Raw genomic sequence first — 15,521 nt, 5'->3', positions numbered from 1 at the left:
CCTTTTTCAAAAACATGTCTAAAAAATAAAATAAATGTCATGGTTTAAAACTGGTCTAAATGTAGACGTTTATATATGGTTTTGATTTAAACGTCTAAATCTTGGCTAAATTTAAACTATACTGTATAATGATCAATGGCTATTCAAATTGTTTTTGTCCAATAATTGGAGATCAGTTATGCAACTTACAGTTGTTTTTTTAATCAATATTTATGAAATAATGCTTTAAATTCAGTCGGCTAAATTCGGTCTACATTATAGACCGATTCTAGACCAGCTAATTTAGGTCTAAAAAAAAACCGACGTCTAATATTCGACTATGGCTCACTGGGTATGGTTTGTCTAATATGCTTGTTTAATATATTATATGACTGATGTAATCTACACTATTTACAGTTGGGTATAAAATAAACAATCTCTTTCTTTTGCATTTATCTTATGACAGCTTTAACTTAAATGTCCATCAATGCTGTCGGTAGAAAAACATACATGGTTTGGCAGCGCAGATAATATTTATTTTATGCAACAATATTACAATTGAATAGTTTACACTTTATGCAACAATATTTTGTCATCATGAAAAATGTCATTCTGAAAAAAGAGGCCATTTTGACCATAGGATAGAATAAAAAAAAGAAAAAAAAATACCATAGAATAGAACAGCGGTGGGCAACTTTGATGATAGAGAGGGCCACTATATTTCCACACTCACTCCAGAGGGACACATTGCATATACTGTTGGCCCATTCTATGTCATACAAAAGTAGCAAAAATAGCAGATCTACAAGCTCAAAACGTGTCGCAGTGCGACTCAAGAGATACATTATTGTTAAACATCTGCATTTCTTAATTAAAGAATAGTTATTTTTGATTGTTTTTGCCTGTTATCTCTCCTATTGGTACCAACATCAATACAGCATGGATGGAATTGTGGACAAAATCTTATCCAAACGACACGAAAAAAGTCTAAGTCTTTGGGTCTGAGAGTCTAAATCTCATCAAACGGTGGTTCCGTGGCTCAAATGCCGAACAAATAATGGACCTTGATATGAAAAGGGTTGAAAACCACTGTTTTATATTATTTCTGCTGCTGCTGCTTGTGTTGTATGCTGTGTTTTTATACTAATGTGATTCAAGCTGTTGTACTATTGCTGTCATTTTGGGACCCAGTCACTGGGTGGCAATGAAACATGTTCAGTGACTGTTTCTGGTTCTGGATTTTGAATGCTGATGTGAATCTATATGTGTATATGCTGTTGTGTTGTTCTGTTTGACCACTAGAGGGCAGGGCAGGCTAAATGAATCAGTTTTAAATGTTGGTCACATTCCTACAAAGTGTTATAAAGCAGACATGTCCAAAGTCCGGCCCCAGGGCCAATCGTGGTATGGGGCAGATTTGGGAATTAAAGCATTCCTAAAAAAATTAAATATTTATGGCCCACCACTTGATAGTAATGTGACCAACATTTAAAACTGCTTCATTTAGCCTGCCCTTTTTAATGTGTAGAGACCTTTTCACATTTGGTTGATTGATTCATGTACTTTATTTAGTAAGACATGAGAACAACAGTACATGGAAGTACAAATTCACAATACAAGGTCTACTAAACTGGAAGACTCATTAAGCACTGAGCTTGTTGTCTCCGCCAGGCCGAAAGGCATGGCGAGAGTATGTTTTACCTCGTGTCCGTGTGTCCGTCCGTCCGTCCGTTAGCAGCTCATCTCCGGCACCGTTGGCCCGTTCGCTCCGAAACTGTGCACACACACTCCCTGGATGCCAATTCAGAACCTCTGACCCAACTTTTTCACATGGGCCTGTTATAGCGCCACTAGGAGGCCGATTTGTGCAAACCCCATTTTTTTATATTACTCCTACTATTTTATCCAAACGTCATGCAAATCGGTACACAGTATCTCTACAGTCATGTGACCAACCCGGATCAACCCGGATGAAAAGGTAACAAAATCGTTCAAAACCCTGGCAGAGGCTACAGACTGCTCTAAAAAAAACTCTGGCAGTCTAAGAGTTAAAATGCTTTTTATTGAACAACACGGAATAAACGGATACTGTTGAGGAACCGTACATAAATATAACGTCCGTGGCCATGAGGTAAGTACTTTGTATTTGAAATCTGAACGTTTATGTAGATGTAGGGCCGTAAATGGAGAAAGTGCAAACACCAGGTTGAAGTTCATCCATGACGGTCGTGACAGACGATCGTCGTAAGATCAATAGTATATCCATTGTCAAACAAACCAAAATATGACACCGCTGGCAAACACAATAACGCGCGCATACGCACACACACAAGAAACTTGCTGCGGGACGCACACACACGCACACACACACACAGAAGTGGTTCTCAAACTTTTTCATGTCAAGGACCCCCACAATTACATGTATTTAGCCGCAGACCCACATCTCAAAATGTTTTGTTCCAGGGACCCCCAGAAGCAAAGATTTGAGTTAGAAATGATCACTTAAAAAAAAAATGTATATATATATATATATATATATATATATATATATATATATATATATATATATATATATATATATATATATATATATATATATATTCAAAGATTTGCACACGGCACGAGCTATGAGCTTGTATATCTGCTATTTTTGAATAGCCAAAGTATAAAATATGGTTAAAGGGGTTAAAATCATTGGGACGCTTGGACTAATTTAGCTCGGGACCCCCTGGTACCCCCCAAAGGACCCCTGGGGGTCCCCGAATCCCACTTTGAGAACCAATGCCCCAAAGGATGTATACAAACAAGTAGTAATTATGCTGATGAAGAAAGAATTTACAAAATAGGACAATAATAGTCCCTGTGTTTTATTAAGACATATGTTGTGAAGTACAGATGTTATGAACACATGCACCTTAACGTTACTGAGCAGACACCTCTGCTATTTTTGAATAAAATGACACAGATGCGTTCCCGGTCTTAATGGGTTAATATAAAGAGCATTTTTTGCAAGTTCCAGACAGTGTGCAGGACCTTTTTCTATGATTTGATCATCAGAGATCCACCCTTTTTTGGAACACTTGCAACCTTTTGTCCTTACGCACCCTAGGGGTGGGTTCAATGAATCCATACGGCAATAATCGTATCATATTCCTTACCGATAATCGTATGGATACAGAGGCTACTATATCGATACGGCAAGAAATGCTGTGTGTGACACAGCTTTAACCCATTAAGACCTGAGGAGATTCTTTAAAAAATCTAAATCCTAACAGTTTTTGGAAAAAAATTCAAAAAAATATTTTTTCACAATTTTTCAAAAATAGCAGATCTACAAGCTCATAGCGCGGCACTCGGTGCCGCGCTAATGAGCTTGTATATCTGCTATTTTTTAATAGCCAAATAAATCTTAAAATGACAAAGATGCGTCCCCGGTCTTAAAGGGTTAAAAAAACAAAACATCAGCATCAGTTTCTGCCCAACAGTGACGATATACATGATTCAATCTTTTGCATTCCATGCATATCCATTTTTCTTTGTATTTATTTCCTTGCTTGTTGTTTAAATGTTATCAAAAAGGTTTTTCAAATGGATTTGGCAACTTTTTCTGGCAATGTATTGGTCAAAACATCAGCAATCGGTGGTCTAGGACTCTGCAAAAGTAAATTTAGTAGGACACGCGGTTATTGTTCAAAATCAACACGTAACGCGATACGCATCGTGGCCTCTGTATCGTGGTACGTATCGATCGTGAGGTTGTGAGCGATACCTAGCCCTGGTCCAGAGCGTTAGTGAGTTCTCTCTAACGCAGGGGTCTTCAACAGGGGGTCCGGGACCCCTAGGGGGTCTTCAGAGTTACTACAGGGGGTCCGCCAAATCTTTGTGATATATATATATATATTTTTACATTAACCACTTGGACTCTAGCATCCCTTTTCTGATGAGAACTTTAGCCAAAAATAGCAGATCTACAAGCTCACAACGCCTCGCAGCGCGAGGCGTTGTGAGCTTGTAGATCTGCTATTTTTGGCAAAGAGTTATAGGTGTAGAGGGGAAAAAGCAGCAAACGTTTATCTGAAACATCATTTTATACAATATAGAGGGGGTCCCTGCTTCATCTCTCTCTCAGCTAGGGGGTCCTTGGCCTGAAAACGTTGAAGACCCCTGGCTCCTGACCCCTGCCAGGCGCTGGGCTCTGCGCTTGTACAAGGAATTCCACTGCCCTGCGAGGGCTCCAACAGTAGTGGAAAATAAACAAAACCATTTCGCTACACACCTAAAACAAAGGCTGTTTTGTGTTGTTAAAAGTCTGTTCTCGGAGGTGGGAAGCCTCTCAGCACCCCACCTTCTCTGTAAAATACACTTTTTTTGCCAGAAAAGAAAATATTTCACCGGAAGGAAAACTTGTTTTTGGTTGCTCCACAGTGCCCTCTACAGATCTGGTCAATGGAATGTTTGTATTGACCAGATTTTTCCCTTTTCCTTGTACAAGCGCAGAGCCCAGCGCCTGGTAGGAGCGTTAGAGAGAACTCACTAATGTTCTGGACCAGGGTTATGCGATACCGAGCCCTAACACACCCTTCACCAACCCCCCTAGTCCATGAGCCAGACAAGATTTCATTATCGAAAGAGTGGGCAAAACCAAACCTATATTAAATTGTTCATAGGGTCAATACGAGTAAATAAATATATGATAACCTCTCCACAGGAGCAGCTTTTTCATGGTTATCACACATTTTGTTATTTTCCCCATACGTACATGACAGGTGAAAAAATGACAACATTTAAAAAAGAGTTATCATAATGAAACTTCCTGAGTTGATTACTTACATGAAGACAATGATTTATCGTATTACAAGTTTTCTGAAATTGTATATTTAAATATGCAAATTAGGCATTTAGTCCATGAGCTTGAGCCACAAAATTGAGCCAGATATTGAATATTCCATCGTTAAAAACCTTTGACTCCAACATCTTAACAAAATGAAATAAGTATGTTGACTCTGGCTTTGTCCAATGTTCCAATGTTGATTCAGGAAAGGTATGCAAATTTGGGCATATTTTCCTAATGCCTAATTTGCATATTTAAATATACGATTTCAGAAAACTTGTAATACGATAAATCATTGTCTTCATGTAAGTAATCAACTCAGGAAGTTTCATTATGATAACTCTTTTTTAAACAAAATGTGTGATAACCATGAAAAAGCTACTCCTGTGGAAAGGTTATCATATATTTATTTACTCGTATTGACCCTATGAACAATTTAATATAGGTTTGGTTTTGCCCACTCTTTCGATAATCATTGCTCAATTTTGGGGCTCTGGCTCATGGACTACCCCTTTGGGGTGTGCATCATCATCAGCCTTCCCCTAAAAGCTCAACCCCACCGGTATGAATGATCATGTGCCTCTTCAGATAAGATTGTTTACTGAATCTTTTTTTGCACACCGCACAGGGCAGGGACTTCTCCCCCGTGTGAATCATCATGTGCTTCTTCAGGTCGCTCCACTGACAACAGCCCTGGTTGCACACGGTGCAGTGGAAGGTGTAGTCCCCCGTGTGGATCATCATGTGCAGCTTCAGGTTGAGTTTTTTGGGGAACCTCTTATCGCACACGGCGCACTGAAAGGGCTTCTCGCCCGTGTGGATCCTCGCGTGCGTTTTGAGCGCGCCGCTCACCTGAAACCCTCTGCCGCAGACTTTACAGGTAAAGGGCTTCTCCCCTGTGTGAGCCCTCGTGTGTCTGTCCAGGAATCCCTTTGTAAAAAAACCTTTCCCACAAATCTCACAGATAAAGGTGAAGGGCTTCACGCCCGTATGAGTCATCATGTGCGTCGTCAGTCTATTCCTAGCTATGCAGCCTTTGCCACACACCGTACAAGTGAAGGGCTTTTCCCCTGTATGAGTCATCACGTGTGTTTTTAGTCCACTCCTGTCTACACAGCCTTTGCCACAAACTGTACAAGTAAAGGGGTATTTCCCTGTGTGAATGATCGCGTGCTTCCTCAGATTTCCCCTTGCATTAAACACTCTGTCACAAACTGTACAAGTGAAGCTTTTCTTCTCGTCGGCATCTTCTCTCTTGTCTGCGAGTAATGTCACCATTGTCCCATCTGGTCCCTGGAGTAGCTTTCCCCGTTCTCCTTTGTTCTGTGGAGGCTTTGGTTCCTCCTGGACCGGACTGGGTCTTCTCTCCTGCCGTTCCCCTTTGTTCTGTGGAGATTCTGGTTCCTCCTCCTGGACCAGACTGGGGCTTCTCTCCTGCCGTTCCTCTTTGTTCTGTGGAGGTTCTGGTTCCTCCTGTACCGGACTGGGGCTTCTCTCCTGCAATTCAGGTGCAACGTCCTCTTTAGACACGGGACGGTGCGGGACATCTAGGCAAAAAAAGTGATAGAAAACCATTAAATGTTTGAACATTGCATTTTTTCCATGCAGTGTTTTACTCTTTTGTACATGTGGTCGTCAGGAGAACTTACCACTGTAAACAAATGCTCCATTTCTAAACTGCAAATTGAACTCAATGTCATCCCCAATGGCCAGCCACGGCTATTTCAACTCCTACTGTCTCACAAACGGTTTCACAGCCTCACTGAAGGCTCAGAGACAGTTATATCCCCCAGACAACAACGAACACTAAAGGCCCGTCAACGAGGCAGCTGTTGACGCCACAATCACACATAACCAGGGTCCTGGTTGTAGTGTATTATAAGGTGACTCTCCACCAAACAGACTACTTCAGAACACAACAGACTGGCAGTCTGTTGGCAAAAGTTGGCATTTAGTTCAGCACAAACTGTCGGCCGATGTGCACATTGTTGTGCTAATGCCTTAGAGCTGGCAGCACTGGCCTGCAAGATCCTGCCAGTGTTGCCAGGTTAACAAACTACTGGTTTAGAAGGCACTAGGGGGTCCCCGGTTTACACAAAAGATGCTTTAGAAAGTGGCAATGAGATGCAAAAAAGCACAATAAAACAACGTTAAACAGGATTGTGAGTGATATCTTTCTAATGATAGCTAGATAAGTATATCATATATATGATTATGATATATTACTGAAAGGTTGATAAGATGATGAGACAAAAAGGAAAGAAAGCATGAAACTTACTGAGATCCAGGTGGTCTTCAATTTCAACAATTTCAAAAAGTTCCTGATTAATAGAAATGGTCCTGGCAGGCACTGGAGAACTCATCTTCACCTGCAGACTGGACTCCACAGACTGAGAACTCATCTTCACCTGCAGGCTGGACTCAACAGACTGGTCTGGAAATAAGGAATAGAATAAAGACTTCAATAATTACTTTGGAGTTTATAAAGGTACTAGTGGAGTTATGTCGCAAGGCTACAAGATAGAAGATACACATACAGACAGAAAGACACGTCTGAATCAATCTCAGAACCTTCACCTAAGCATAAGCAATTGAATGCAAACAACACTAGGCATAACACCAGGGGTGCACATAACTTTTTAGGTCTAGTACTCAGATGAGCACCTGGAGATGTGACTTGGTGCGCACCAAATTAATGGTCCCGTCCGGTTGGGGTTCAGCACGGTGCCCACTGGGATATTTTGCACCATTACGGTGCGTTCATCATCGGTGACGAGTGCCTCTAACAGCCGCTGCTGGCTGTGTGCACGCAGCGAGGCGATGCGAGACGATGCGAGACGATGCGAGGCGATGCGAGGCAACAATCACACAATCACGTGCAGCATACGCATGCTGCACGTGATTGTGTGATTGTTTCCCTTACCCCTGCGCCTAATGGCTGTACATGGGGCCGACACGTGCTTTAGCGTGATTGTGTGAGTGTGGCTTCAGGAAGTAAATTCCTAGCCTCGATCTCCAGGCTTTTATGTTTTATTTTTGCTAAAAAATAAAAGCCTGGAAATTCCTGTCCCAGCTGTTGGTACGCAAAAGCGCCTCGCGTCGTCTGATGTGCCGCGCATTATTTATTTTGGGTGCGAATGCGCACCTGCGCACCAGTTATGTGCACCCCTGCATAACACAATGATTGCAGCACATTAGAACAATATTATGGCTAGGAACGCTGCTTCACGGATGAGCCGGTGTGCAGACATAACGCTAACAGCTAAAGCTAAAGTAGGCAGTAAGTGTGGGATTAGCAAGAAAGTGGGTAAAATATGGAAAGCATTAAAAGAATAAAGATACATTAAACAATAAAACCAAGCACATACCAAGACTGTGCGACTTGGTGTCTGGTTCCAACCCGGTGGCTTGCATCGGTTCAACAGAGGCTGGTTCCTGGGGCTGCACGCAACGTGAAATCAAAACATCACAATTATTGTCATTATGATTTGCTACAACACAGACCCTTATCCTAAAAGCCAGTGTGCTGACAACACTGGGGCTACAGTGCAGTGTTGATTTTGACAGCAAATTTTGATTTAGTTTTAGTCATAGTCTTTTGAATAAAATTCCATTTAGTTTTAGTCATATTTTGAAACATTTTAGTTTTTGTCTAGTTTTAGCTGTCTTAATATCATAAGATTATAGTCGACTAAATCTACAGTTGATTTAGTCGACTAAAATGTATTTTGGCGGTGCCTTGATGGCGTCTTAATGGCTTGCATTGGATTTTACACTTGGTTGCATGCTGAAAATAGCAGATCTACAAGCTCACGGCGCGTCACAGCACGACACTGTGTGAGCTTGTAGATCTGCTATTTTCAGAGCGCAACTCCCGAGCACAACCAAACATAGAATGACTTGTCTTTCAGTTCTACTGGATCTCTTCTCCACAATAGTTTGTTGACGAAATTGTCAATATATCTTAAATTTAGTCATTATACTACTAAGCTTACTTATAGTATACAAGTGCAAGTAGTGAAATGTTCTTGGGACCCTGTTCCGCAGAACAGTAACATAACAATATAACACAAGATAATGGTACATTAAAAATAAATGTAATAATACTGGATGAGATATGAAATGAAGATATGTAGAGCAGTATTTATGATAAAGCTCTTAAAGACAGATATCTTATTAGCAGCATTGTCAACAATGTGCAAAAGCAGACGCATAATTTAGCCTACACCGTGAATATATAAACCAGGGGTCTTCAACCTTTTCAGGCCAAGGACCCCCTAACTGAGAGAGAGATGAAGCAGGGACCCCCATATATTACATAAACTTGTGTTGCAGATTAAAGCTTCTCATAGATGTTGTATTCATGTTAATGTGTATTTTTAGACATTTAAACCGTTAAACCGTCAATACTTAGTAAACTTTCACGCTGTACTTAGTCTGCTCTTTCTTCCCCTCTTTGCCGAAAATAGCCAATCTACAAGCTCAGAGCTTGTAGATCGGCTATTTTCGGCTAAATCTGTCCTTACAATAGGGATGCTAGGGTTCAAGTGGTTAATGGAGAAAAACAATGATCCTATCACAAAGAGAGCAACTCTGAGGACCCCCTAGGGGTCCCGGACCCCCTGTTGAAGACCCCTGATATAAACTAATAAAAAAACATAATTAGCATTGGGCTACAACATCTTTTTAGATAGGCTACTCACCTCAGTGAAACCTAGCCCGGAAACCAGACGAATCTGCCAGTGCAAAAAAAACAAAAACAAGATTTGACATGAAATGTCATTACAGCTTGCCACATTATTATTATTATTATTTATCCGCCATAGAAAATGACTGCATGTGTTTTAAAAACAGGTCAGCATCGTTTATGTCCACAAGAGGGCGCTTATCGCCAAATTATTGTCAAGAAAAACAGTGCACTACTACCGTATTTATTTTCTGTCCTCTGACAAATTTAAAGTGGGCTAGTTTCAGCATCATGTTCAATGTACAGTACATGTGACATTTAGAGCAATACATGTATTATACTCTACAGCCTTTAGACTACTGAAAACAAAAGGTCAAAAATACAGTTACTGGGCTGAATAGATAGATGCGATTAAAGGGATACATTTTTTTTCCTATTGATTAGTCGCCCCATGGAGACTTGAATTAATGGATATTTGTTTTATTTTTGTCGCATTCCTAAGCCAATAATTTGATGACCAACATCGAAATTAAATATTTCCAACAGATTTTGATTGTCCATACACATTTCTTCTTCTTTTGAAATATTTTCAGGACATAGTAATAATAGCCCACCTATCTACCAGACTCCCTCCCCTGTCAGAGTTGAGAGTTTGAATGAATGTAGAATCATGTGCAGCATGTCATTTGCATACAGATGTGAGGGGACTTCATTTAATTGACTACATTAATTTTCTTTTATATATATATTTTTTTATTTTAAACCAAAAATCCTCTCTCTCCAGTGTGCCAGTGATTATCCTCCCCTGTGCCAATGTTGGCACCCGTGCCTATAGTCCACATTCACACGCCGGCAATGTTAAATTTGGAATTTAACATTGCGTTGCTGTGGCAACTGGGGTGGCAACTGGGGTGGCATTTCATTGACTTTATAGACACACACGGCCGGAAGCGGAAGGCCTACAAATTCACGCCCACTTTTGACACTCGGGGTCCGTTAGAACGATGAACTGCAGCTCTCAATTCAATCTCTATGAGAGGCATTGTAAAATACCGTCATTTCACTGGTTAACTACTGAAACTGTAGCAATTTTTTTTGTGTTCTAATAAACTGTCCCATTTGTTTAATTTATCCTTTTTAATGTCCCATATCTGTCATCTCGATATACTACCCACAATATACTATAATATACTACATCAGTATGTCAAAACCGCTAGCATCGGAGATTTAGAGTTTAAGTGGTCGCATGGTATATACGTCACAGACGCATCCCTTGAGGTTTTCAATACCCAGAAAACTGGCGAAAGTGTCCGTTTTCAATATGTTTTGGTCATTATCTCTGGAACAGAAGGTCCAATCTGCTCAGTTCAGTGACTTTGAGGACATTAAGCACGCAATGACTCATGTTCGGGTTATTTTTTTTTATTTTTTTTAGGGGAGGCGAGATCTTAGTTGGGCAGGCAACCGCCTGTCCTGTCTCTACAGTGGGTACACCACTGGTCAGCGCTCGGCGCGCTCCGCGCTCGTAAAGGCAGTGATGTCACTGAAATGCCACAACTTGTCTGTCTGCCGTCTACCCTCTGCTGTGTTAACATTATGGGTAACTCGTTAAAGTGGCAAATTAAATGTGAAACACATCAACTATTAAGAAAACAAGAAGATATGTTGACAAAGACACTCCATACATTTGGAAACATATTTCTATTTAAATCAATATCGTCTCCAGTTAATGTAGGAATGTTTTAAAAGTAGGCTAACTCTCATATCCTCTCATAAGGAATGCATTGAGAGCTGCAGTTCATCGTTCTAACGGACCCCGAGTAGCGGCGCTATCTCAAAAGTGGGCGTGAATTTGTGGGCCTTCGGTTTCCGCCCGTGTGTCTCTATGGCATTATGGCCGCCGTGTGAATATGGTCTATTGTGCCTAAGGTTGCCTACCCCTGAATCACAAGCTTAAATGTGAATTTTGAAGTACCCATCAGCCTACACATGCTAATAATCACTCTCTATAGGGCACCCGAGTACATTATTGATTATGAAGTATAGGAGCTTCATTGTTTAATGCCACTTTAACCCATTAAGACCTGGAATGCATCTGTGTCATTTTTTTATTTGAACTAAAAAGCATTATTTTACACTTTGGCTATTCAAAAATAGCAGATACACAAGCTCATACTACGAGCTTGTAGATCTACTATTTTTTTTAAAAATCATGACAATGTGATTTGAGTTAAAAAATGTTTGCTTTAAAAAATATAAGATTTGCACACATTTTCACGATTTTTCAAAAAGTGCCACGCTGTGAGAGCTTGTATTATCTGCTATTTTTGAATAGGCCAAAAAAAATCTAAAATGACACAGATGCGTTTCCCGGTCTTAAAGGGTTCACGGGTTAAAACAATCTTACCTCAGTGATACTGGGCCGTGTGGAGGTTGATGTGGTAGAAGCAGGACTTGGCGGCTTTGGACATATTCTTTTTAAAGTCCTCTGCGTTTTGGATGGCATCACTCGGGCCTTTTTAGCCGAACATTCAGACGATGAACCATGGCTAGACGGTGGCGATGCCGAGGTAGCCGCCGACGCTGCTGGATTCGAACCGGTGTTGGCAGATTCTGCGAGAGAAATAAGCAACCAGGTCTATGAAAACAAGCCCCAAAGAAGCGACTATATATAGGCCACATGAGCACTTTAAACCTGTATGCATTGGATATTTGAAAATAGCCGATCTACAAGCACGTGTAGATCTGCTATTTTCAAACAAATCCAGGGAAAGGGTAAAAATATTTAAACATTTTTAAAATATTTTAACAACACACATCTTGTATAGGGGTCCCGTCCCTGGCATAAAATATGTTCAGATGGGGGGGTCTGCAGACAAATACATATTAATGTGGGGGTCCTTGACATGAAAATGTTTGAGAATCACTGGTTTAAACAACATTTAGGAAAGAAGCTCAAATAAACAACTACACTTTAGAAACAAGCCCAACTGTCTGGCCCAAAAAGAACTTCGCGCATGCATGCATGCATGCATGCGTGAAGTGTCCTCTTTTTGGGAATTTAGTATATGGTCACCCTAAACTAAAGTTTTCAAATAATTGTAGTGGGGTAAAAAGTACAATATGTGTCTCTGTGATTTAATGGAGTAAAAGTATTGGAATTTGGAAATACTCAAGTAAAGTTAAAAAAAATACCTCAAAATTGTACTTAGTTTATTTTATTATAATACTATAATTATTATTATTATTATTTCTTTTTTTAATTGTTACACTTACTCATTTTGTTCTGTTTTACTGTGCTTAACATAGTAAGTTTAAAACCCTCATACCATGCAAATGTTTTGTTTATCACCATTATATGTGCACAGAGATAAAGGGGAAAAAAAGCAACAAAAAAAGGGGGATACAAATGTACCTATGCACCTCTGTAACCATGCACCTACAATTTTCCCTAATGAAAATATCTAACTAATGAAAAAACTTAAATACAGTACTTGAGTGCATGCAATCAGTTACTTTCCACCCACTGTGAAGACCCCTGGGAATAAAGAACAAAAGATTCAAACCATGGCTAGACGATGATGATGATGATGATGGCGATGATCCCGAGGCGGCCGAAACTGACGCTGCGGGCTGGGATGCAGCAGCAGCCGGTGTAACCGGACCGGTGTAACCGGACCTCTTCTCGTCCTCTTCCCATCTCCTGAAGGCCGGCAGAGCGCTCTCTAACCTGATTGATTGATTGAATACTTTATTTAGAAAAGACATGGAAACAGTACATGGAAGTACAAGGTCCTCTAAGCTGGATCGCTCATAAAAGCACAGTGGCTTATTTAAAATGAGATCCTAACGCACTCAAATCATGATGACATTTCAGAGACAGACAGATATACACTACTACGCAGAACGTCATACAATCAGCTTACAGGTTACTGGTATGAAAAACAAGAAATATGTGGGGGGTAGGTTAAGACTTTGACAGGGGCCAGTTTGGAATTGCAGCCTCCTGAAGGTGTTTTTTTAGGGCACTTTTGAAAGTGAGTAGGGTTTTACACTCCTTTAGGTAGGGCATTCCACATTTTTGTTGCAAAGCATGAGAACGAGTTCATTCCCTTATTTGTGCCAAATCTGGGTATTGATTGATGTACTTTATTTAGTAAGACATGAGAATAACAGTACATGGAAGTACAAATTCACAATACAAGGTCTACTAAACTGGGAGACTCATTAAGCACTGAGCTTGTTTAAGATGAGATCCCCATGCACACAAATCCTGATGACATATAAGAGACAGACAGATATACACACTACAATACAGACTGTCATACAATCAGTTTACAGGGTTGGACATGATCAGTGGAGTTACCTCTGGTGTTGTGATATGATACTATAAAACATACATTAACCACTTTAGCCCTATTTTATACATAGGCTATTTGAAAATAGCCGATCTACAAGCTCACAACGCGTCGCGGTGCGACGCGTTGTGAGCTTGTAGATCTGCTATTTTCAAACATTGTTGTGCTTTTACTTTTGATATTTTAAGTACATTGCCAATACTGTTGTGCTTTTAATCAAGTAAATTTTGAATTCTGATACTTTTACTTAAGTAAAATATCTGAGTACTTTTTCCCACCACTGTACATGGGTATCCCAATGTTGTGGTGTATCTTGTAGACGACCAGGCCCAATGCAAGTTGCTGTACTCTGTCCTGAAGCAGAAAGAACCTACCTCTTGATCAGGCTGTCACGTTTAACACAGAATGAACCTACCTCTTGACCAGGCTGTCACATTTAACACAGATTGAACCTACCTCTTGATCAGACTGTCACATTTAACACAGAATGAACCTACCTCTTGATCAGGCTGTCACATTTAACACAGATTGAACCTACCTCTTGATCAGGCTGTCACATTTAACACAGAATGAACCTACCTCTTGATCAGGCTGTCACATTTAACACAGAATGAACCTACCTCTTGATCAGGCTGTCACATTTAACACAGAATGAACCTACCTCTTGATCAGGCTGTCACATTTAACACAGATTGAACCTACCTCTTGATCAGGCTGTCACATTTAACACAGATTGAACCTACCTCTTGATCAGGCTGTCACGTTTAACACAGATTGAACCTACCTCTTGATCAGGCTGTCACATTTAACACAGATTGAACCTACCTCTTGATCAGGCTGTCACATTTAACACAGGAGCGGAAGGATCTGTCCAGGCGGTTGGTCAGAGTCAGGCCCAGGGCGCGGAGTCTCTCGAAGATGTTTTTCTCCCCGTTTGACTCCGTTTTACTCGTTTTCTCAAAGACTAACTTGGAGTGAGTGATTTTACCAACGTCGTTCCTCAAGCGGTCGTTGCAGAAACGACAATAGTCGTTGATTAAAGCCATTTCTCTGTGTCTCCGTTCTTTATAATAATAATAATCGTTAATAATCAACCGTTCTTCTCTAAAGTCTTCTTTTACGCGCCGAGTCCACCAGGCTGGCTTTGTTTACAACTTCACTTCACTTCACTTCACTTCACTTCCGGCGCTTGTGTGTGACGTAGCAGAGCAGTGTTGCCAGATTGTGTGACAGAAATAAGCAACCAAGTCTATGAAAACACTTTATCTATCTACCAAGCTCACAACGCATTGCATCTCTGAGCTTGTAGATCTGCTATTTAGAAAAAATGAATAATCTTAAAATAAAATGTGGATTATTTGGAATATGTTTTGATCTAACACAAATCTGGTATGCTCCCTGGCACTAAACATTGTCAGATGGGGGGTTAGGGGTCCAATCCATCCATGTCATGATATGAAGATATTTGAGTATCTCTGGTTTAAACAATAATTTAAAAAATGTGGAAGCAAGCCTAAATAATCAACTACACTTTAGAAATAAGCCCCAAAAAAACGCAACTACCAATATTTACAAGCGACTATTTACAAGGGAAAAAATGCCCAAAAAGTCCCTTATAGTAAGCAGACCTGGCAACACTAGTTACGTTACGTAGCAGGCTGCAGTG

At 40.4% G+C, this 15,521-nt stretch overlaps 1 protein-coding gene across 1 annotated transcript; it reads right to left on the bottom strand.

The window, feature by feature from the left end:
* Positions 1 to 4,579: 4,579 nt before the first annotated feature.
* Positions 4,580 to 15,002, bottom strand: LOC311065288 (uncharacterized protein). Its single transcript, XM_084085545.1, has 7 exons — positions 14,681 to 15,002; positions 13,064 to 13,227; positions 11,905 to 12,110; positions 9,514 to 9,546; positions 8,179 to 8,251; positions 7,089 to 7,244; positions 4,580 to 6,357 (listed from the first exon to the last, which is right to left on the bottom strand). The coding sequence occupies exons 1-7, from the start codon at positions 14,899 to 14,901 to the stop codon at positions 5,342 to 5,344; spliced, it is 1,869 nt and encodes a 622-aa protein (XP_083941671.1). The 5' UTR covers positions 14,902 to 15,002; the 3' UTR covers positions 4,580 to 5,341.
* Positions 15,003 to 15,521: the final 519 nt, after the last annotated feature.

This window comes from Gymnoscopelus microlampas (assembly GCF_963454915.1).
Source record: "Gymnoscopelus microlampas genome assembly, chromosome: 18".
NCBI classification, from domain to species: Eukaryota; Metazoa; Chordata; class Actinopteri; order Myctophiformes; family Myctophidae; genus Gymnoscopelus; species Gymnoscopelus microlampas.
This window is presented reverse-complemented; position numbering and strand designations above follow the sequence as displayed.